Source organism: Plasmodium fragile (assembly GCF_000956335.1).
Source record: "Plasmodium fragile strain nilgiri unplaced genomic scaffold supercont1.32, whole genome shotgun sequence".
NCBI lineage: Eukaryota > Apicomplexa > Aconoidasida > Haemosporida > Plasmodiidae > Plasmodium > Plasmodium fragile.
In genome coordinates, this window is record NW_012192612.1 from 203,334 (window position 1) to 226,440 (window position 23,107).

A 23,107-nucleotide genomic window follows, 5' to 3' on the forward strand; every position below is an offset into this window, starting at 1 on the left:
AAAAAGGGGAAAAAAATAAATAAAAAAGGGGAAAAAAATAAATAAAAAAGGGGAAAAAAATAAATAAAAAAGGGGAAAAAAATAAATAAAAAAGGAAAATGTTAAACAAAGGAAGCAGGCATGTACATATGTATATATTTATATACATACCAACTGTGCAAGCGCAACATGTGGGGAATGCCTATACAAGTGTGTATTAACTGCATGGGAGCACACCTGCCTCAACGGTACCATCACGGATGGAACAAAGCGCATATTCACATCATCTATGATCAGGCACAATTTCAATCGAATTAATAGCAAATGGGGCTTTTATATACACATTTGTATAGTCCCGTGGTGAGGTCACCATGTCATCCACGAGAGTCTTCCCCCCATCGTCTTTTCCTTTCTCCTGCATTTTGCACATGTTCAAAGGGCACTTCAACTCTTCATTTTCTCTCGACTGAATGTTTTTCCCCGTCTGGCGTAGTACCACATTATTGCGCGCTTCTTCGGGCTTTATTTTATCATTCTGTGTTTTCATGCGGCAAATTTTTTGGGGATCGTTTTTTTGGTTTGTCTTGAAAAACGTGCTGGGGCCATTTTCCCCCTGTTTAACAACACAAGGGGGGCTCCACTTTGCGTTACTCCCTTCTCGATTGAACATGCGATGCATGTGATTGTTTAGCTTAACAACGTCTTTGTTTATTCCGTCTATGTAATCATCAACACGGGATCTGCTCCCTCTGAGCGCTTCTCCACCCTTTACGCACACTTCACGCTTATCACATGCCCGTGTGGAAGTAGAACTACGTGTTCCACATTTTGCGTCGCCCCTATGGTTACACCTCACCCCATTGTGAGATATGCCCCTCGGGAAACCTCCATTAAGACCTTTTTCACGAATAAGCGTCTTCTTCCCTTTCAGCTTTGTTCTTCCAACATCTTTATCCGTCCTCAAAGGTTTAACTGATATGCCCTGTGTAGGGAATCCTCCCTGGGTGCTGTTCCTCCCTATGTGTAATTTTCGAGTGTTCACCTTGCTAATGATTCCTTCGCTTAGGGGAAAATATACCTCCTCATCTTTGCCACCAGTAGCACCGTCCGGGTTTTCCTCCGCGTTGTTGCACGTCTTTCCCCTTTCCACACCTTCGTGTACAATAACGACACCCAGGTATTTGCTTAAATATTTTTTTACCGAGTCTTCGGGACTACACATCCTGAGAGTTGTCCTCTTTGTAACTTTCTCCTGATCAATTGCGTCTCCGTTACACTGATTAGAAATTGGCTCATCATCATTATAATCTTCCTCCTCCTCGTTCATCTGAATGTACCCGCTATGTCCCCTTAAACTAGTATTTTTTTCTACCCCTTCGTGACCTTCACCAACGGGGGGGACTCCCAAATGTGTTTTATGCCTCTCCCCCATGTCGAGGGCCCCCTGTCGATTAGCGCCTAGAAAAAAACCATCACTCTCCAGGCTTTTCCTTTTTTGGAAAATATTCTTCAACAGTTTATATTTTGTGTAGTCCTTCATTTTCCTTCTGTTGCCTTCTTCTTGTCTTTCCTTCGCCTGGCCACTTCCTCTGCTCAAGTTTGGAACCCCCTTCAGCGTTGCTTCACTTCTTGGCTTGAGCTTGCCGGTGCCCTGCTTGTGGTTAACGTGGTGGTGCTTTCTAAGAGGCGCCTTATAAATGTCTTCCTTCTTGTGTGGGTCCCCCTTAGCCGCTTCCCCCAATTCGCGCTGCGCCCCTTGGCGGAGCGTCGACTCATTTGGACCCCCACGATCCGTCTTCCCACTTTTCCAAAAAAGGCTAACACTCATGCGGGCACTTCTGAAGGAACAAGTTGTAGTTTTCCCCTTGGAGTAAATTTTTCCTCGACTTGACAATTCTCCCCAGGAGGTAACGCAGCTTACATGGCTGCTGACCCCTCTTTGTACGTTTGCCTGGTCCCGCCTCGAACCCTTCCTAACACCGCATGAATACACTGCAAAGGTGTAAGGATTCAAAAGGCAAACAACTTTATCCTTCAGCAAACCAAAGCGTCCTCCACGTGGAAGTAGAAAAGGACAAAGTCGCGTACTTTCAAGTAACACCTTCCTGCACAGGTCAATCATTTTGACTCTCCTACTGTTGGAGCAGCTGAAGGAGCACAAGTGGTAGTTGTAGCGGTTGCCACTGCTCGTGTTATGAATACCCTCCCTCACTGCGACGTAGAACAGGTTGTGGTAATTTGGGACCAAATTTACATGAACAATGGTTTGTCCAAAATAGAGGCATCTGAGGTACCTCAAGTCGACCTTTTCATTTCCCCCCACGTGGATTCTAAACAAATATATACACCGTTCAGTTGCGCACAACAGGATATTCCTCCCCTTGTTCAGGATTAGCCAACTGATTTGTTCCCCCCGAGGTGCCAACCCGTCCATCTCTCCACCGTTTCTTCGTTTTACAACTCTCCAATTAGGTAACACTTTACTAATTGAACATATGACTTCGTTTGGGGTCTTCTTCTTCGAACTCTTCTCATGTTCATCTTCTCTTCCTAACCGACACATTCCACCCGGAATGTTGGGAATGCCCCTAACGCACCGCGCCACCCTTAATCCTGCTGCACCAAAGTCCTTCATGTGAACCTTGTTAATCACTTTGGCCCTTGCCTCCGAAACGGCAAAGAAGCACAAACTACCCCTCACCGTCCCACATATTAAAACTCCACTTGACAGGAACACAAAGGATGAAATGGATCCCTCTGTTAAAGTCACCACCTTCACTGGGGAGTTATAGTGTATTAAACTCATTTTGTACAAACACCTTTCTACATTGTAAAATATATGATCACTGTCTAATGAGAAGCAGTTTATCTTTTGCCTCTGTTTATTAATTGAACAGGTCTCATTGGAAATCAAGTTGTGAAGGACCACCTCATCATTGGAGGTTCCTAACACGAGGGTATAAATATCTAGCAGGCAAGAAGCGCATACGATCCTTTTACTATCCTTTTCATTCAGGGTTGGACCCTGCTTAACGGAGGAAGATAACCCTCCAGAGGATCCCTTTCCCTTCTGCTCAGTACAATTACGTGATGGGTTGTTTCCCCTTTGAACACCACTCATGCTACTAGGGGGGCTTCCTCCAAATGAATTTAGGGATCCTCTGTCCACGAGCGTACAATCGGATGTACCTCTCATGGTGGACAATCTGCTGCTACCAACAGAGGGAGAGTCTTCCCCCCATGAGCAAAATATGTCCACCGATTTAGAAGTCTCATAATTGGGCATCCCCAAAAAATGTAACACCCCGGAACAGCTCAGAACCACTACCCAATTTTGATGCGTAAAAATTGAAACAATCCCGTGGGCGGAAATCTTTCTTACATGTTCTACCCTGTGGGGTCTTCTAAAATCTACGACTATTATTACACCTCGTTTGGTCCCCACCACCAAAAATTTTTTTCTTCGTGAGGGGACCTTCTTCGCGTTTCTCCCTTTTTGGGGGTGCAGTTGTGCGTTATTGTTTCGGTCACCATGCTTGACTCCCTCTTGTAGCTTCAAAACAACATCTATATCGTCCCCCTCCTTTACACACAAACAGGTGACAACCGCGATAGCACTAATTTCATCCCCTAAAAAATTGTCAAATTGATTAGCCACACATTTTTTCAAATTCAGCTGCGCCTCGTTCATTATTGGATCTTGATTCGGTGGATTCCCCTCCGAGATGATCTGCTCCGCAACTGAGCCGTCTGTCCATGGTGGGAACTCCCCATGCGATTCATCTCTTGCCATTTCTCCTGAGACATCACACAAACGTAAACCATTCACAAATAGTTCCATCGACAGGAAGGAAAAAAAGTGGAGACCCTGCTCTGGTCTACTAAACCTGCCATCGTTTAAAAATGAGGCATTCATAACCCGTTCACTCCTCAGCCTTTCGTAAAGGATTCCATTTTTCAACACGTAACACAACATGTACTCCCCGTTGTATATGCACACGTTATTGTGAATCGGTACGGACACTCTAAATTCTGTTAGCACCCTGTTGGACCTTTTTTTCTCCTTCATAAATGGGATTACAAATGTTATTTCATAATGTGTATACCCCCCTTTTCTGCGCTCTTCCACCTGCACGATGTTTGCCGCATCTGTCGCGGCTATCTTCCTAAAGTAGGACTTGTCAGGAGTAGCCCCTCTTACCCTTCGGTTGGCAATTATGTGTGCACCAGGCCTTGCACGCTTTTTCCTGAACAGCCAGAAAGCACTGCTCCCCTCCGTGGCCGCTCTTCCCATGAGGCGTCTCTCAAGCTTTGTGATGGCTTCCTCACGGTTGCCACGTTTGACGCAGTTCTCATCATGTTCCGCATTTTGCCTTCTTTTCCGTTGCGCCGCTTCGTAACAACCTTCGACCCCATTCAACACGCGCGCGTTGCTCAGCCTGAGACGTACCCCCTGGTCGCGGCAGCTCTCCACGGATAGAACCAAACACACTAACTTACCAGCCCACTTGCACAGAAGGAAAATGTCCTCATCGTTTAAAAACTCTAGGTCGAGAAAGTGTTTCTTCTTTATCTTTATTTTGGATAAAATTTTAAAGTTGTGCTTGTCCCATAGGTATATTCTCACGTGGCTGTTGCTCTCCTCTACACTCAGAACAGTTCTACCCCTTTCTGTGCACCTGACCAGGGTCACCTGAAAAATGGGGCAGGACGATCGATGAGAGCAATTCGATTATGGGTTACATTGCAGGTGTGGAATTTCGACATAATCAGATTAGTAAAACGTACACGCGGATAGACACATCGGACATTTTGAGCCAAATTATGCTAAACACATTTTTTGCTCATTCTTTTTTTTTTTTTTTTTTCGCTACCTCATTCAGGTGTTCGGCAAAGATGGACTGCACTGTGTCCAGCAGGTCGTACACGACGACTAAATTGTCAACGGGGTATATAACCTTCCTATTGGCGAACTTGAAAATGTTATTTCTGCCCCCACAGTACCCGTGCACGTATTGCGGGGTAAACTCGATTCTCTTCGCTTTTATCATTTCCTAAAGGGGCTAATCCAAACTCCATTGAATGCTTCGCGAATTGAGCGCTTCGTCTTTCTTGGCAGAGAATTTTCGGTAGCATTTGTTTTACATGCTCCACTTTGTTTCTCCAAACCAAGGGTGTCTTTTCACACTCTTCAGCGCAGTTAGTTAATTTGTTTGGCGCTGCAACGTTGGTAGGCTTGCGGTGGGGATGTTCGAACAAAAAAAAAAAACAAAAATTAAACACACATAAATAGGTATACACCCGTGTGTGTATTTTTTATGCTTGTATATTTCGCTTTGTTTATTTCGTCTGCCTTGCTCTTTCTTACTGTGTGATTTTTCTCCCTCACCATTATCGGCCCATGCTAATGTGCGCCTTTTCCAAAGTGTATGCACAGGGGGTAAACGGTACGTGTATGAAGAGCTGTTCTGTTACTTTTTTGTTTTTCGTTTGGCGTTGAGACGCGTTTTCTCGTGTGTGCATCCTTTTTTTTTTTTTTTTTTTTTTTTTCATTCTCTCTCTGGTCAGATATTTAGCTACCTACCCTGCATAAATGGCACAATTTGCCTGAACAGTCAGGTAATTTTTTATTTATTTTATTTGTTTTTTTTTTTGAAGCCATTGGCTTAGAAGGGGAAAACGCCAAACGGGACATGTGTAAACTTTGAAAAGAACAGCAGCGCGTGAGACTCAAATTTGCACGGCTAGACTGCTGTACGACTATGTTCGGATAGGCACACACCTCGGGGGAAGAGACGCCTCTGCGCGTTACGTAATTGCGTCACGGCTATGCAACTTCCCCATGCGGTGTGCCTATTGGAGTAGGGAAGCTTCTCAACCACATGTGGCACGACTTGGGGCCACTTTGGTAGATCGTTTTGGTATCCCAATGTGGTATTTAGTGGGGAAATGGGAGGGCAAATGCCGAATGGGGAAATAGTTACGTCTGGGGCACCTTCGTGAGGTTAACGGACAAAAGGAGCAAAAAAAACGAAAAAAAAAAAAAAAGGGCACAAAAAAGGGGGAACCCAAAAAAGGCAGGCAACGGGGGCGAAACAACTCTCAGTCCTTCGTGCCGATTATAATGCGCAGCTTCCCCCGCGTTAGTCCTTGACTAACTGCAGCGCGTCCGCCAGGAAGGATTGCGAGTTGTGGATTTGCGTGGCGCCGAGCAGAAAGGAAATGTTGTATCGCTTGCTCAGATATTGCAAGTCGCGGTATTCCTCGTAGGTGGCCCCCCCGATGAAGAATATGATCATGGAGTTGACTCGCTTATTCACATTCGGTTCGATGTTGAGCAAGTTGGTGGTCGTGTACGTGTGACTGTCCAGTTTGGATTTCATCAAATCTTCAATGAGGTAATAAATGTACGATTTGTGTAGCGTAAAAACGTTGGAGGTCCCTTTAATAGTTCTCGTTATGGTCGTTTTTGCAAGGTCTAAAAATGTCTGCTCTTTAAAAAGCTGATTATTTCTCGCCTCCTCACTTGCATACATTAGTAAGGCATCTATGAGTAACACTTGATCTTTGTCTATATTCCTTTTGGTCAACTCCATTTTGATCATCTCGACTTCTTCTTCGTCCTCGTATTTAAGCGTATACAACAAGGATAGCCTTAACACATCATAATTGGTGTACGCCTTATTTCTAATCGTCTCAATGACCTGCTTAAAGTGTTCACTTTTTTTGTAATCAATGGCGATGGACTGTTCTAACTCGGACATGTAAAATAATTGTCTCTTCTCCACAACTTCAGAAAATTTATGAAGGACATTCACATGTTTCGTAACATTTCCAGAAAGCTTTTTATAATTTGGATAAATTTCTATAAATTTCTGGATGTCATCTACTGATTCTAATTTGCTCTTTTTAGAAGTCTCCTGTTGATACACATCTACATATGATTTGACTGCTTGTCCGAGATCTCCAAAATTATCAAATAAATGCTCATTGTAAAAATCATCATAGATGCAAGACATCACTATTTGAGATTCTTCTGAATTGTTGCCCAAGTTTATTTTGTTGTTTTCTATTCCGATGAGTTCATGCAACATCGCTTGATACGTCCACTGGGTTAGCAGCGGAGTGATGGGATCTTCCCTTCTGTCCAAAATTAACATATAGCAACAATTCCCCTCAGTCCCCAGGCTCATAGACTGACTCCCAATAATGCTATTAAATTGGTAGTTACTATGGTCGCCCTGCTGATTAGCCATTTTTATTTGCTTCTCCACTTCTCCATTATACCTTTCATACGCATCCAATACACCAGAAAAAACAGATTCATTTCTTAACATTTTAATTTTTAATAAATCAATTATGTGTTTACAAATGGGAGAGTTCCTATTGTATATAATATCAGGCACTTGTTTAACGGAACACAAAAGGGAGAAAACTCCATCCACTATCCTCTGAACTACTTGATTTTCAAACAGGGCAAAACTGGAGTAGCTACTCACATCATCATCGACAAGGACACTGCTATTGTAATCACCACTATTTTGCATTTGTGCATTGGAAAAGGCATCTTCCTTTCCTTCTCCAATAAGTCCAAACTCATCAATTGTAAGCTTATCATATTTGTTTCTAGCTCCCCCAAGGTCATATTTTCCATCAGTCCAGTTATACATACCTGGTGCATTTTTCAAAAAAGGACCTCTCATCTCCCTCTTCCTTCTGTTCCTACCTCTACCTCCCATGGACAGACAATGCTTAATATCATTTTTGTACAAAAAAGATGTGTAATCAATATTTAGGGAAAACAAATTATCATGGAGGACATATGCATCTATGTAGTACTCCATAATATTTTTTACGACTTCGAATTCATCCGCCTTGGCTAGCTTCTCCGTGTACTTATCGCTCAGGACATTGGTGAAGAACAGGTAGTACTCTAAGAATATTGGTTTCCTCAACTCCTTCATTAACTTCAGTATGTTGGTATGTGTTGGCCTTAAAAGGAAAATGGCCTTCAGATGCTTCAGATTTTTTATTTTGTAATTCTTGAAATCAAACTTATCACTTTTTCCACCGCTACTAGTCGCATCTTCAAAAATATTGCTGTCGTTAAAATTCAATGTGAGGAAGATCTCCTTTTCGAGGATATACGAGTGTGAGAAAATGAGGGAAATTATCGTCTTCGTCTCGTCGTCCAGGATCAGCACTTTGTAACCCTTCACCCGGTGTATGATCAAGTTTAGATACTCCTCGTAGATCTGCACCAGGCTTTTAAACACGTACGGGTTGGTCTCCATCTTTGCGGTGGGGGGGAGGGGGCAGCGGCCAAATGCAGAGTCACGCGTCACGCGCTAAGCGTGGATACGTTGTATATACAAGCACGCAGCTTTTACGTCGCGCACACTGCGTCGTCCAGCATGGTCGCTCCGGACGAGCTTCATCGAATGAACCGCATCGGGCTACACCTTGCGCAAGATCTTCCTCCTCAACTGGGATGAAGAGCTTAAAAGGGGTATGGCCGTCATGCCCGCTCTATTATATCACTATTTTACTTTTTGTAGTCTGCTCATTCGTTCCGCACTGACCTTTTTTTTTGCATTGTACTGTTTTGCATTTTTTTTTTTTTTTTTTTTCTCACTAGATCAATCGGGTCGTAACTATGGGTATGCCCTTGTAAAACATATATATGTTATATATATATATATATTTTTTTTTTAAACACGCACTGGCGGGTGCTTTCCCTCGGATCGCGCAACTCGTTTCGAAAAGGAACAAAAAAGGAAAACGACGCTACTGAAACGATTTCCTCCTCGCACGTAGGATTTTCTGTTTTTATTTATTTTATGTTTTTTTTTTTTTTTGCATCATTTTGTCCCACATCGTGTACACGTCCCCCCACTTTAGCGCGGCTTCATCATTGTTTTCATGTTGTGGGGGAATCCCTTCACTGTCCCCCTCCCCGCCCTCTTTGCACGTTGGGCAGTGAAAAATTGATTTGGAGCGCGCCGTACTTGCAGGTTGGGTGGAGTTATACACGTAGCGGCGTCGGGCGCGTCGCCAAGGTTAACTCCATATCCGTCTTGTGTGAAACCTCTACTTACGAATTACCCAATTGTTGGTGAGCGACGGCTCCAGATCGATGCTAACAATTTGAAGAAGTTTGGGCATGTTGCTGGACGAAATGGGCAGGCACAGGTGTGGGGGGACACGATGGGGGCAGACACCGGCGAAGCTTACTCGGAAGAAGGGATGACCCACCAGCTATCCCCCGGTGCAGTACCATGTCAACCAGGTATGGCGTGCCGTGCAAGGCGTACTCATAGGAAATGCACACGTCTTTGCTGACCACCTGGCGCAACGCGGTCAGCACATTCTTCTGAATTTGAGAATTCGTAGCGCCCATCCCCTCCTCCACGGTTTCCCAATGTTGACACAAAAAAAAATTAAAAATCTTCAAATATTCTCTGCTCACACTGTCCAACACTCTTCCGGCATTTCCCCCCAAATGAATGTCCAAGAAAAAGTGGTGAAAAGTGTGTAGACTGATAAGTAACATGGAAAAGAAATTGTACGATAATTTTTTTTTTTTTTTTTTTTTTTTTTTTTGTTTCTTCTTCATCCCCATCCTTGCACACACTATACACATAGGAAATAATTTCCAACGCGCGGTACATAATTGTGTAGAAATTATCAAACAGGTAAGTTTGGCTTATCGAGGTTAAGATGAATAAAAGGTGAACTGCATAAGACAATCGCTGCTTCGTTTTGTTTCTCCACTTGGCAAAAGCGTTGTTAAAGCAAGTGCGTAAAAGTTCCTCGTCATATATTCCTGCTTTGTTCATATAAGAAAGCATGCCTAACACGTTCAGGTCATTTAACTGACTCACATTAAGCCGTTTTCTTATTATATAAAAAAGACCTACGTCATGTATATTCAATCTGGCATAGCTGATATAAATACTACAGAGCAATCTTGCATCGAATGAATTTTCCCGATGCACTACCTTTTGTGCTATCATTTGAACAAGCTTTATCTTCGCTTCGTAACACTGGATGTCGTCCGTCATGCTCATGTAGTTGAGGAGCGACCCCAACGAGATTAAGTTGAAGTTTGGTACCCCTGTTGTTGCGCCATACATATTTACTTCACTTCGATCCGCCCCGTTTATAACCCCAACTGATTCACCCTTCCTATACTGGGCTGCTATTATCCTCATTAGAACTTCTATACATTGCTTATCTAAGCACTTGAAATACATAAGCCCATTCATAAGTTTGGTGATATTAACAGGGGAGAGATCTTTCAACTTTTGCTTGTCCACCACACTCCTCTTCACACATTTAATGAATGCCCTCCATATGTAAAAAGCCATGGGTTTTTTCCCTTTCTCCTCCTGAAGGGCATTTCTCTCCTCAGTCTGGTCACTCAACCCATCTTCGCGACGCCCATTCTGCTGAAAGAAGCGAACCTTCAAAACCTCCTCACCAAGGTAACCCTTCCCCATACAATTCGAAAAAAAAAAACTCACAAAAAAGGCGTCATAGGAGAAATCCAATTTTGTAAAAATATTTAAAATATTGCTCAGGACGACCAAATCGACATCCTTGCATTTGCTAATTAAAATGGTTATGGCACACAGGACCTTCATGTCCCCAATGTGATGCTCATAATATACATTTGTTAAATGACTTAAGCGTTTGAGAAGGAGGGTGCGTGTGCTTCTCTCCCCCTCATCTTCATCCCTTTGCCTCTTCACTGGAAGGACCTCCACAACAGCGCGCTCCACCAACCCGTCCGTAACGAGCAGCAAGGACGAGATGACTCCTCGTATACGATGACTCCACGTGGTTTTTATGTCCTCCCCTGAGGACCCAATTTGTTTGTAAAAAAAGGTCACAGCGTACGCCAGCTTAATTAACTCCTCGAGGCAGAGGAACAATGTGTGTTTCTCCTCTCGCTGCTCTTTTGTGGACAGGACGAACTTGATTGATGTCGCCTTGGAGTTGCAAAAATGGGAAATGCTTCGAACAAGACACGCTCTCTTTACCTCCTCCTCAGGCCCATGCTCCGTCCCGAAATTCTTAAACTCATGGCAGTTAAGGCTAATCAATTCAGAAAGGTCCACATCGAAGCATTCATTATATGCCCTTACTACGTGGTCATACACTTCTATACAATCCGCGTGCCATTTTTTGTTATACAAAACGGTTAGGCTGTAAAGCAGGGAGGTGCAACTTCGCCAAAACAGCTTGTCCTTAACAACTGTGCTCTTTTTAATTTCATTTTTTGAATACGCAAGGATGGCATTCACTAAACTTTTTTGCTCCTCTGTGAACCGATCCGAAGGGGAGTCTTTTTTCTCACTCACCAGATTCTTATTCATGGTTACAACTTGGTATAGGACTTTGGCCAAATCTCCCAGATGAATCGAGCGACATGGGGGTGCGCGGGCCGCTTCTCCCGTTGAAGATAATGCGGGTCTACTGCCCCCACCATCAACACCGTCACCCCCGTCTTCTCTACCTTTGCTGCGGCATTCGCCTTCGTTGGGTCCACCTGCCCCCGCTTCTACCACAGAACAGTTCGCTCGGAATAGTTGAGAGGAAAACCTTTTAATCAGATAGTTTGCAATGTCCTCATCCACCACAAACGGGTCAACCATTCTTAGTCGCAGCATAGCACTTACCAAGTCGTTCATTTCCTTCACTTTGAAGGTGCACGAATTTGTGCGAAGTTCCTGCGAGAGGATTCCCAATACGTCCCTGCACACAGAGGGGGTATCTTCAAATTGGTTCCCCTCACAGGTGTGTATCCTCATGCTTCCCCCCTGAACCCCCTTCATACGCACGTAATAATCTGTACACACGAGGAACAGGTTTAACAACTCGTTCGCTGTGTCTCCGCTCCAGCTGATGGTCCCTCCGCGACGCATTCCCCTTCTATCCCTCCTATTAATCTTATGGAAGTACTTCATTAAAATGGTTGTGTAAAGATCCTTGTTGCTCACTTGTTCGCTCAGCTGGAGAGCTTTGCTTAGCGCGGTTCTACTCATTAGGGTATACATACGATTGAGCATTTCTTCTATGTATTTTTCCTCCACCGTAGTGGCCAAAATGTTTTCCCTTTTACTGTCCAAGGGGGTCCATTTGTGCAATGTTCTGACTGACTTGTTCAGGTGGTTTGGGGCTTCTACCGGGGCTTCATCTGAAAATTCTGTTGACGCTTCGATTAGCGCTGCATTTTGTGGGGAACCTTTGTTGTCCCTATTTGACGCCGCCCCACCGCGCAGTCTGTCACATGGGGACACCAAATGACCTTTCCAGCTGCTCACATTGAGTAAAGAATATAACTCCCTTTGCAGTCTGACCAAATGACGTAAGCATTTTTTCCCTTGACTCACGCTTGTATCGTTGCGTGCGTCGCCTTTCCCCATGGCTGTCCCGACAAACGATCGGGCACCGGATCTACGTGTGTAGACAAACACATAGTGGTGCATTCTCCTCCCCCTTTTAATCCTGAGGACCCCTTTGGAGAGCGCACACGCGGCTGCAATCATGTTATCCGTTGGTTTGCATCCTTCGGGGAATCACCACGGCGTTGCGGAGGGGCGTTACAGAGCGGCGCTGCAAAGCGGCGATGTTGCCAAGAGGCCGCTGTGTTGCAACGACGCGGTTTCCCCTTTCCCCGCCCCTGTGTGACTGGAGGAGCCGCACGGAGACGATAACGCGTATCGCGAGAATCCTCAAAAGGTGACATATGCGGGGCTTTCCTCCTATGTGGGGTGAATCCCTCAACCGCGATTTTCCGCTGCAGAAAAAAAAAAAAAAAAAAATATACATACATATATATATATACACAACAGGGGTACTTGCATACACGTGCACTCCTCCACCACGTGATGGGGCAAAAAAAAAAAAAAAATTTCTTCACCTTTTCCCTTTTTAAGCATTTGCAACTGTGCTTATTCCACCTACCGTCACGTAAATCGCACAAGCTTGCACGCCTCCATAATTCCGCCCCACGCAATGAAGAGAATGCCAATTGGGGTGACCTCGCCGCGGTGGTACCTTCTTTGATCCAACCACCCCTCCCCGTTTTGCCAAGCGGATTAAATCTACCCCGCAAGTCGCTATCCATTTGAGTTGTTCCATTCCCCTATACTCATATATGTACCCGTCGTGACGGAGTATATATGAACTCGCCTTTTGACTAGACCCCCCTGCCAATTGTGGAGACGCCCATGGCAGTTGCACGAAGCGGGCAACGTGAGAGGCGAAATAGTTAATCATCCCGCTTTGCCCTGAAACCATGGAGGACATAACGAAGAAGAAAAAAAAAAAAAAAAAAAAAACCAAAGTAACCGTCGAGACTTTCCAAAAGGAACACACCTGTGTGTTGCAAAAAAAAAAAACAGATGTGTACATAACGTCAGGGAAACCAATAAAAATTTACTATGACCGAGTCATTAAGGTTCTTAATAGTGGTATCAAGCAAGTGGAAATGGTCATTGATGGAGACAACAAACAGGTACACAATGCGTATAAGCCATCCGGGGAAGATCAAGTGTCCATTTATGCCGTTGGGACAAACATCCTCAGAGCATCTTACATCCTTCAGGACGTTATAAATTTTTATTCTACTTTTATAAAGAAGGTACAAGAAATGGCCACCAAGAAAGAAAAGAAGCCAAAGTTTGCTGATGTTTTTTCTTTCATTAACATTCATGTTGAAAGCAAAACGCTACACATGAATGATACCGTCATATCTAACACGTATACGGTGAAGGAGGAGTTCCTGCAGGACGACTACGATGCTGTGATTGCGTTTGCGAGGCAGCCTTATGACCCCTCTTTGCACAAGTACAGGGAGGTAGGGTGTCCTTTTGCCATATACTTGCCGCGCGAGGGGGTAGCCTGCGCCACACACATTGATTTGCACCACGTAACGCGTTCTTATCACTCTCTACACCACGTTGCACCCGCTTCTTCCCATCCGCAGAGGACCAAGCAGCGAAGAGTTACCGGAGTCGTCATCACGATAAAGAAAAACCCCACAGTGTTGTAGGATAATGCCCTTCCCTTCTGCAACGCCTTTTTCGTTCAATTTTGCTCGCAAATTTGTTTTTTTTTTTTTTCTTGCCATTCGGATTTGAAGAGGAGGGGAGCGTCCGTACACAGGATATTCTCGTCGTTAGTGCCCAAATGTATAAAGGCAACTGCCGAATGCACCTTCCGCTTCTTCTTCTTTTTTTTTTTTTTTTTTTTTCCCCATTGTTACTCGCACGGGAGAAATAACGCACAAAGGAACGATGCAAATGCTAGGGACAAATAAAGTGCAGCGGTTAGGAGGTGACGACGCCTGCGCTTTAACACTTATACATGTGAACAGTTAGGACCTTTTTAAAAAATGCAAATTGAATTGGGAAGTGCCTACGCTGATTTAAGTTGGAACAAATGGAAAATATAATGCTCCCCTTCAACTTTTATTTTAAAAATGCTACTTCTGTACAACTGACCGATCGTACAAACCCCCATTGCGACGTCGTCAGTTATACACACGCATGGGGGTAGCGGCACACGTGTAGGTGTTACTGTTACACACCTCAGCGGGGATGCAACCGACGTTCAAACTCACTTTAAGAAAAAGCACCAATGTACTACCAAAAAGAAATAATCAAATGGCTTGAACAGAAAAATAAACTTAAGAAGGGGAAGCGCAGCGGTAGGTATGTGCTGCTTCGCTTCAAACGGGCAGTTAGAGAATCCCTTTGGGGGGAACTCCTTTGTAAGGTCAGCCTGGATGGAGGGGTCACGAGCCCCACCCCAGGGCACAAGTTAATCAGTGGTACTGCGCAAGGAATGATTGATGGGTCTCTCTATTCGCTCGCTCCACGTGGAGACCCCCCAACGGAGCGCACACCAAAAGTGCGTATGCTGAAGAGAACCATACAAAACTTCCACAACGTGCGCCTCCTCCTCGGGCGCAACGACCCAGTCTGTGCGGATCTGGCGCGGGTGTTCTCGCAAGAATTACAGGAAAGGGAAGGAAAGACACTTAACAGTCTCGAGGAGAACCAACCGAATGGTGCAAACAGCCTATATGACCACGTGCAGTACCTCCCCAGTGAGCCTCTCCAACGGGGTGTCAACGACACCTTAGACATAGTAGACCTAATGCACCTCTTCAATTTTTACACCTCCATTGAATGGCACCGATTCAATTTCCTAATTATAATTTTAAGGTGCATAATCAGCATGGGAAGGAGCATGGCCGACACTAACGAGCAGATATGTGTTAAGTTCCTGCAGTCATGTGTCAATCTGAGAATTGAAATAAAGAAAAATTTGAAGTCACAAAAAGGAAGATCCATTTGGGGGCTAAACAAGGGAGCCATTCATTGGGGTAAATTTGACCACTTTGGGTTAGTACAAAACAGAGTCCCTTCTATCCATGTATCACCTTGTCAGATGAAACGACTCAACGGGAAGTCTTCCCCTAAGTGGAGTCATTCACCAAAAGGACTACACAATAAGTTTAAGTTATCACAGAAAGAGAAAAATGCACTCCAATCACTTCCCCCATGTGGGAGGGGGAAAAGTCACCTCTTTCATTTGACCTATGCCAAATGGATGAAAAGAAAATTCAAATTAGAACTGGAAATGTGTAATAGGTTGATGGAGGACTGTGCTTATATGATTTTAGGAAGAGGGGGACAGCTGAACGATACATATATGAAATACGTAAAGGTATTACATCGAGGGAGACTCTACCTAAATGGGGATGAGTCGTTAAAGTCCTTCACGGCCAAACTGGCGGACTACATAAATGCCAAGTGTGAGTATCTCTCACCAGATGAGCTCATAAGCGCGGTGCACTACTTAACCAATGCGAGGAGAGAAGCCAAAAGGGACACAAAGGTAGTAGACCCCAAAGCTAGTACAATACAACTGACCAGAGCCATCACTCGCATAAGTCAACACCTATGTATTTCTATTCAAAAAAAGACAAATGAATACACCGTGGGGGAAGTTTGCAAAGTGTTATCTCTCTGCGCCAGGAATAAACACTACGATATGAATCTCCTGGATGGTGTCACCGCATATGTAGTGGAAAATTTAGACCAAGTCAGCTCCAGAAGACTCACCCGATTGGCCATAAATATACATGACATGCTGGGTTACACACATAATGGGTTGCTATTGGCGATTGTGAATCGGTACAGGCCGCCTCGTCCAAGGGGCGCATCTCGGAGGGACACCCCTGGGGAAAGCAGAAGCATAAGGGGAGGGAAAAGGACCCATAAACGGGGGTGCGATAAACTCCACACTATACAGGAGGGGGGAGACTCCGCACCCGAAACTGTCCCCCGTAGAAACTTCCAAAACGTAAAAATCAGCCAACTCCTGCGGTTCATAAAAGTCCTCATCAAAAACGACATACACCTGGATGAAGAGTGGGCGCACTACTTCCTCTCCCTGATAAAAAAAAAATTCACACATATCAGCAGAAAGGACTTTCCCCTTCTCTGCTACACAATGTTGCACATCCAGTCGAGGGAAATCATCCCTAGCTTTTTCAACCCATCCAGTAGATACCATATATATAAATACTTTCCCGTCGATCAGCTAGCCAACTCACTTCGTTTGACTCCACTCATTCAGATTATGCTTCTCCTCTCCACACACATACATCACCACAATAGGAGGATTTTTTTTTGTTTTTTTTTCAAAGTGCTTAAAAAGTTTTGCCTTCAGACTGACATTCCGCAAGACAGTTCAGACGGGGAGGAGGCATTCACTCATGGAGATGCCTTCACAGGTATGTCTTCCTCCCCCCACGTAAGGAATGACCAGAGTAGAAAAAACGTACCACCCGAGTTAAGTTTTTATATGCACAATTTAAACTTCTACGAAAGAGGGAACAACAATAAGTATGATAAAAAAAAAAAAAAAAAAAAAAAGCAACGCCTTCAGAATTATATTGCAAAGGTACCCATTCCGACTTGTGAGGAAATGAAAGAAAAAATAATCCCATTCATAAAATTAACTCAACCCGATTACCAACGTGATGTTATTATGGACGAGACGGATGGGTTGAGATCCAATCAAGGGAGAAAGACAGCTTGTGTGTACACTGTCACCACGCTAGGTGGAGATACCTCTCCTAACCAACAGAACAATGTTAAAAATAAGTGCTCTACTCGAGTGACGGTTCCACTTGGAGGAGATCACACCCATCGTGGAGACTCACCAGGAGGGACAAATCACTCACATGTCGTCATGCCATGCTACACAGTGGCCGATGCGGAAGCTTGCATGGATGCCACTGCGAAGAGCCTCCCAAAGAAGACCCCCCTACGACTCAACAACACAGCAATTGGTAGCAGAGGAAGGACAACGGAACCCCCAATGAAGAAACAATCTCCTCATGAAGGAGACTACTTCGAAAACTTAGCCAATGCGCGAAGCATCCTTTGGGCAATACAGAATGTACTTCTGCACCTTGCGGAGGAGAACCCAAATGATTGTCTTCTTGAAGATGGTTCGCATAAGCGATGCTTGTCATCGCGACTGAATGAGCTAACCTTTACACAGCTATCCCTTCTCCACAGGACATACGCGCTAGGCTGCTCCTACATCGATTCTTCCCTCAGTGCGCAGAGGAGCTTGAACAACGAGAGGGTCGTGGCTTCGTCTAAGCTCCACAAACAGGTCCTGTCCATCCTGGCGCACATGGTAGGGAGAAAGGAAGCGGAACGGGGGAGAGCATCGGCGGTACAACATCCGTGGTGTAATGTCCCTCACCTTAATACAAACATGTACTTTCTCGACTTTGCAGACTACCCAAGACGAAATTATAAGCGAGCTCGTCCATCACCCCTTCCAAGTCGATATATGCCTCAGGAGGAAGCCCTGCTAACGTGGTGTCCCCCGTGAAGACGAAGGAGCATGCTCACCACTATCCCTTACACACAAGCATATCATTTCTCAACAGATGACAAGTGGCATATATTACAGTTGTAAAATAAAATGGTCGAAAATGGGAAGCAGAGAAAAAAGGGGTCTTTTAAAAAAAAAAAAATGAATAATTCATTACACAGTTGGGAGGCACTGTTTTTTTTTTTTTTTTTGGCGCATGTTCTCGCTAATGCACAGGGTGCTCTGTAGGTGACCAGTTGGGAGAAGCTAACCGCTTCTGTACGCCTACCCCCTACTTTTCCTTTTCTTTTTGTCCTGATTTAGTCGTACCTCCCCAGGGCTGCTCGATTTCCTTTTGCCCCTCTGTGGAGTGACGCTGCTGCCCTCGCTAATCCGCCCATTTCTGGTGCAGTACGTGCGCTCCGTTGTGCCCGAGCGTCTGAAGTTGTAGGGGCTGCTTTTCTTGTTCGGTCGCTCGATGGTGTGCGCGCCCAGGGGAGTTCGTGTGCCTGGCGAGTCGTCATCATTTGCCGGGTCGCCATTTTGCGGCTCGCCGTTCGTCAGGTCATCATTTACGGGGTCGCCATGTTGCGGCTGGCCGTTGGTGGTGTCATTCCCTGCGCCTTCACCCTTCTCCTTCTCACTTATCTCCGTCTCCTCTTTCACCGTGTCGCTGCGCACCGCTTCTTCTTCCGCTTCCCCCCCTGAATCAATCAACTGCAGAAATTCCACATTGGAGAGATTCTCCTCGTCCATGAGGTGCACGTTAATTTGCCTGCGCGTCCTCTTGAACTCCACCTCGACTCCGTCGTCTATGTCCTCGTAAAAGAGATACGACGGAAGTTCGTCCTTGTTAACAAGCTTTTTGCTTTTTATTAAAACTGCCTCGATTTCGTTTTGGTTTTCCTCCTTCAAAATGGAACTGCGTTGTTCCTCCCAGGAGAGGGCTTCTTCTATGGGCGGTTCATCTGGAGGCAGTTTTTCCTTTTCCATTTCGTCGCTTCCCATTTTGCCGCTTCCCATTTCGCCACCTCCCATTTCGCCGCCTCCCATTTCGCCGCCTCCCATTTCGCCGCCTCCCATTTCGTCGTCCTCACTCATATACGTCAACTGCACCGCGTCTGGCTTGTCCTCATTGAGAGTCTTCAGATGTGTGTATAATTCGGAGCCGAAGTACCTCTCATCGAATCTGAGAAAATATTCCAACTCCACATCTGACCTCTGCATGTAGTAGTTGAGTAGCAGTGGGTTGGTGGAGTGCACCATGACTTGTCCCTTCTGGCTCCTTTGTAAAATATTTTTGAGCTTATTCTTTCTGTCCTCATCACTGTATATTTTATTAAATAGACCTGCCTGTATTACCTTGTCGTTCATGGTTAATTTATCCTGTGCCCTTTGGAAAATGAGTTCTTCTACTCCAGACAGAGTAATGAACCGGAATACCTTTACGACATTCTTTTGCCCAATTCGATGACACCTGCACATGGCTTGTATGTCTTGGTGGGGGTTGAAGTCGCTATCGAAGATGATCACCGTGTCCGCTGTTTGTAGGTTTAGGCCTAGACTGCCCGAGCGAGTGGACAGCATAAAAATCATGGTTTCGTCGTGCCCCCCGTTTGGCTCATCCAGGGGGTCACCCTCACAGGCACCCGCTCCACTCACGCCATTTGCGTCGTTTGCTTCATCCACACCAGCCGCTTTATCCGCTTCATCCACGCCAACGCGGTTGAACTGCTCGATGATCCTCCTCCTCTCGTGCAGGCCGATGTTTCCGTCGAGGCGGTGGAAGCGGTGTCCGCGGTAGTCCAGGTAGTCGCAGAGGATATCCATCAGTTTTGTCATTTGGGAGAAAATTAAAATTTTGTGACGAAACTTGAGCAGCTTTGGAAGCATCCTGTCTAGCACTTCAAATTTCCCACTGCACTTTATTAAGCAATCGTCAAGGTTGTACTCTTCAAGGAAAAGATACGGATGGTTCACGACCTTCCTCAGTTGCATCACCATATTGTGACATGACTTGTTACTAATGGAGCCATTCTTATTAATTTGCATGAACCCTTTCATCTCAATTTGGCGGTAAAGCATTTTCTGGTATAAAGACAAATCTATATATACGTTGTACTCGTACTTTTTCGGTAGTGACTTTAACACATCCTTCTTTACTCTCCTCAACATGAAAGGGAGGAGGACGCTATGTAACCTATTTATAATTAGCAGCTGTTCCTCTTCTGTTATGACCACGTCTTGTACATCCTTATCATTATGTAATGGGCGTATAAACCATCTCTCGAAATCTTCACAAGAGGAAAAAATTTTTGGTAATAGGAAATTCAAAAGAGACCACAACTCACAGAGATTATTTTGTAAAGGTGTTCCAGTCAACAGTACCCTATGCTTACTTTTAAAATCCTTTAAAATCATATGAAATCTCGATTTACTGTTTTTCATTCTGTGCCCTTCATCTACTACTATGTAGGTCCAAAAAAATTTTATGAGCAATGCTTTTTCCTTTATAGCAAAATCGAAGGTGGTCAGACAAATGTCGTATTCAGATTCGAGCATCAGTTTTGCTAATCCCTTCCTTTCCCACTTGGTTCCTTTGTATGTGATGACTTTAAGCGAAGGACACCATGCTTCGAATTCGCTCATCCAGTTTGGTAATGTGGACAAAGGTACTATTATCAGATTCTTCGGATGTCTTCCTCTTGCACCACCACCAGATTCACTTTTCCCATCACACATGCCTCCCCACTTAAACTCCTTTAGGTAGGCAAACAGACTAATCGTTTGAATAGTTTTCCCTAGACCCATCTCGTCTGCAAGGATCCCATGTAAATTATTGTTGTAGAGAGAGATGAGCCACTCTAACCCTTCCAGTTGATACTTCATTAGGGTTCCTCCAATCAAGATCGACGGCTGCACCACCTTCTCTCTAACCGAGTGAGACACAAGAAGGTATTTCTCCCGGGCATCCTTGTAATTAGACTTCATGGCCATATTTGTACCCTTCGAATGATATGTAGAATCCATTTCATTCGAACCGATTGATGAAGGTTCATCTCGAGACACAACATCAGATGCACTTTCCTTCTTCTGCCACATCACGCATGATGACATGTTCGTTAAAAATTCCTCCGTCACATCTAGCAATTCCTGGAGTCGCTTATTTTTTGTATTCTTTAGTAAATCCATATAAGCGTCCATGTCGTTTTCCTTGAGCAATCTCAAACGTTCTTTTTCTTCCCGTTCGATAATTATTTTCCTCTTTTTCTCAATTAGCTTCATTTGCTCATAACATTGGTTAGCAAGCAGCTTGGCATTACTCCTTCGTTGGTCCGACATTAGCTTCACGGTGTGGTGGTGTCTCCTCAGCTCATTCCAGTTAGAAAGTAAAATGTACTCCTTGATGGTCCCCACTCTATTGTGTAATTTTGAATTCGTTTGCACCTTTTTAATGTAATCATTCAGGTAGTTTTTCTCCCCCATGCTTCTTCCCCCCGTGCTTCTTCCCCCCGTGCTTCTTCCCCCCGTGCTTCTTCCCCTCATTTGGCTTCTACCCCTATGATTGTTTTCCTTCATGACACCTTGTCGTCTCCTCCTCTTGGTTCCCTCCTCCCCATGCGAGGCATTATCGCCTTGCTTGAAAGTCTCCACACGTTTCGTGCTCTGCGAAGACTTGTATACAAAGGGGTTGCAAGTAGACGTGGTCATGCTCGAACTCATTTCCCCCGCACCCAAACGATTGACACCCTTAATGGGAACCTTCATCGGGTGAGTATCACTGATGATATGAAAACCAAACATCGAATTAACCACATCAGATCTTAACCTCTTCTGGCATAGTTCAATCCTCTTGGCATTTTCCTCGTCCTCCAGAAAAAGCTGCATTGCCTCTATGGGTACATCACTTGTTTCTCTTCTCTGTCTCAAAGGAGCGGGAGATTTTCTAATCACCCCTTTCACTCGTTCCAAGTAGGGTAAAGTGAAGCGACTCATTATGTCGTACTTGACACACAAATCGCTCAGGTATTTAAAATAGGCGTTCTTAGATCGCTCTAACTTTTTCATTGTACGTAAGGACTCTTTGTCGAAATGCAGCTGCTCAAGTATATCCTCGTCCGAGGTGCAGGGGCTCTTGTTGAGGGGATCCTCTTCTTCTGAAGACGAATTGGAAAAGAGGCTGCTGCTATCAGATGAGGCGACGTGGCTGTCTGAGGACTTTTTCCTCATAGTACCCTCCACTGTTGAAGTAGCATTAGAGGATGCTTCACCCCCCCTGCTGACGACCCGCCTTTTCCTCCTCTTCATTCTGTCCCTATACCTCAAGTATTTCAGATTTAATCCAATTTCCATGAACCTTTCTGCCTCTCCATTTTCGTTTTTAAAAAATTTCTCGTCACATGAACTGAAAAAGTTCAGGTGTTCGTTGATGTAATCATTCAGAGCGTTGCTCACAAAGATCTGTTTGTCTTTTTTAATCCTAAGATGTTCGCTTACGTAGAGGTACTCCTCATTGTCCACCTGCTCCGTCTGCTCCACGTGTTGCTGCTCAGGTTCGTTTCGTTCATCTCGTTCATTTGCTTCATTTCCCCCCGGAGATTCCTTGTCACTCTTGTCCACAGGGAGAGGTGAAGTCAACTCGAATGTCTCATCATCTGGTTGGACTACTAACGTGGGAGTTTCTCCACCTCGGCTCACGTTATCCTCTTTCGAGGAAATAGAAACTCCTGTCACATGTTCATTCAAGCTATCTACAACCATCCCCTCCATATTTAACTCACAAAAGGAACCTCCTTTTTCATCTCCACAAGTTTTTTTTTCCCCCAATTCATCTATATTTGTACCTTGAGCTGAATGTCCACCTGCTTTCTCCATTGGAGGATTTAACAAAGGTGTTTTTAGAACCTACTGGGAGTTGCTACCTTGTCTCTATCGTGGGAGGAAAGTTCCCCCTACAATTATGTTATGAGGTTCCAAATAGGGGTTATGTGCAGGTACGGTGGGTTGACAAATCGGTTAGGCGCATTGGGGAACGGGAACCCTAAAGGATGGATACTTTTTTTTTTTTTTTAGCAAACGGGGCAAGTCGCAGGAAGGGAAAGAAAGAATAAAAAAAAAGAAGAAGCAAAAATAGGAAAAAGGATACTTTGTCCTTTATTACACCTTGTAGTTAGACCACCCCTCACTTTTTTTTTTTTTTTTTTTTTTTTTT

The 23,107-nt window shown here is 44.6% G+C and overlaps 5 protein-coding genes across 5 annotated transcripts; 2 read left to right on the forward strand and 3 right to left on the reverse strand.

Moving 5' to 3' along the window:
- Positions 1–262: 262 nt before the first annotated feature.
- On the reverse strand, positions 263–5,030 carry AK88_03030 (uncharacterized protein; the record flags this gene model as incomplete). Its single annotated transcript, XM_012480653.1, has 2 exons — positions 263–4,672; positions 4,854–5,030. 2 exons carry the CDS (start codon positions 5,028–5,030, stop codon positions 263–265), a joined length of 4,587 nt encoding a protein of 1,528 aa, XP_012336076.1.
- A 1,092-nt stretch (positions 5,031–6,122) lies between these two features.
- AK88_03031 (uncharacterized protein) lies at positions 6,123–12,410 on the reverse strand (the record flags this gene model as incomplete). Its single annotated transcript, XM_012480654.1, has 4 exons — positions 6,123–8,273; positions 9,085–9,148; positions 9,294–9,518; positions 9,649–12,410. 4 exons carry the CDS (start codon positions 12,408–12,410, stop codon positions 6,123–6,125), a joined length of 5,202 nt encoding a protein of 1,733 aa, XP_012336077.1.
- Positions 12,411–13,285: 875 nt separating this feature from the next.
- AK88_03032 (uncharacterized protein) lies at positions 13,286–14,041 on the forward strand (the record flags this gene model as incomplete). Its single annotated transcript, XM_012480655.1, has 2 exons — positions 13,286–13,846; positions 13,976–14,041. 2 exons carry the CDS (start codon positions 13,286–13,288, stop codon positions 14,039–14,041), a joined length of 627 nt encoding a protein of 208 aa, XP_012336078.1.
- A 587-nt stretch (positions 14,042–14,628) lies between these two features.
- Positions 14,629–17,896, forward strand: AK88_03033 (uncharacterized protein; the record flags this gene model as incomplete). Its single annotated transcript, XM_012480656.1, has 2 exons — positions 14,629–17,712; positions 17,816–17,896. 2 exons carry the CDS (start codon positions 14,629–14,631, stop codon positions 17,894–17,896), a joined length of 3,165 nt encoding a protein of 1,054 aa, XP_012336079.1.
- Positions 17,897–18,180: 284 nt separating this feature from the next.
- AK88_03034 (uncharacterized protein) lies at positions 18,181–22,770 on the reverse strand (the record flags this gene model as incomplete). Its single annotated transcript, XM_012480657.1, has 1 exon — positions 18,181–22,770. The coding sequence occupies one exon, from the start codon at positions 22,768–22,770 to the stop codon at positions 18,181–18,183; it is 4,590 nt and encodes a 1,529-aa protein (XP_012336080.1).
- Between the last annotated feature and the right edge of the window lie 337 nt (positions 22,771–23,107).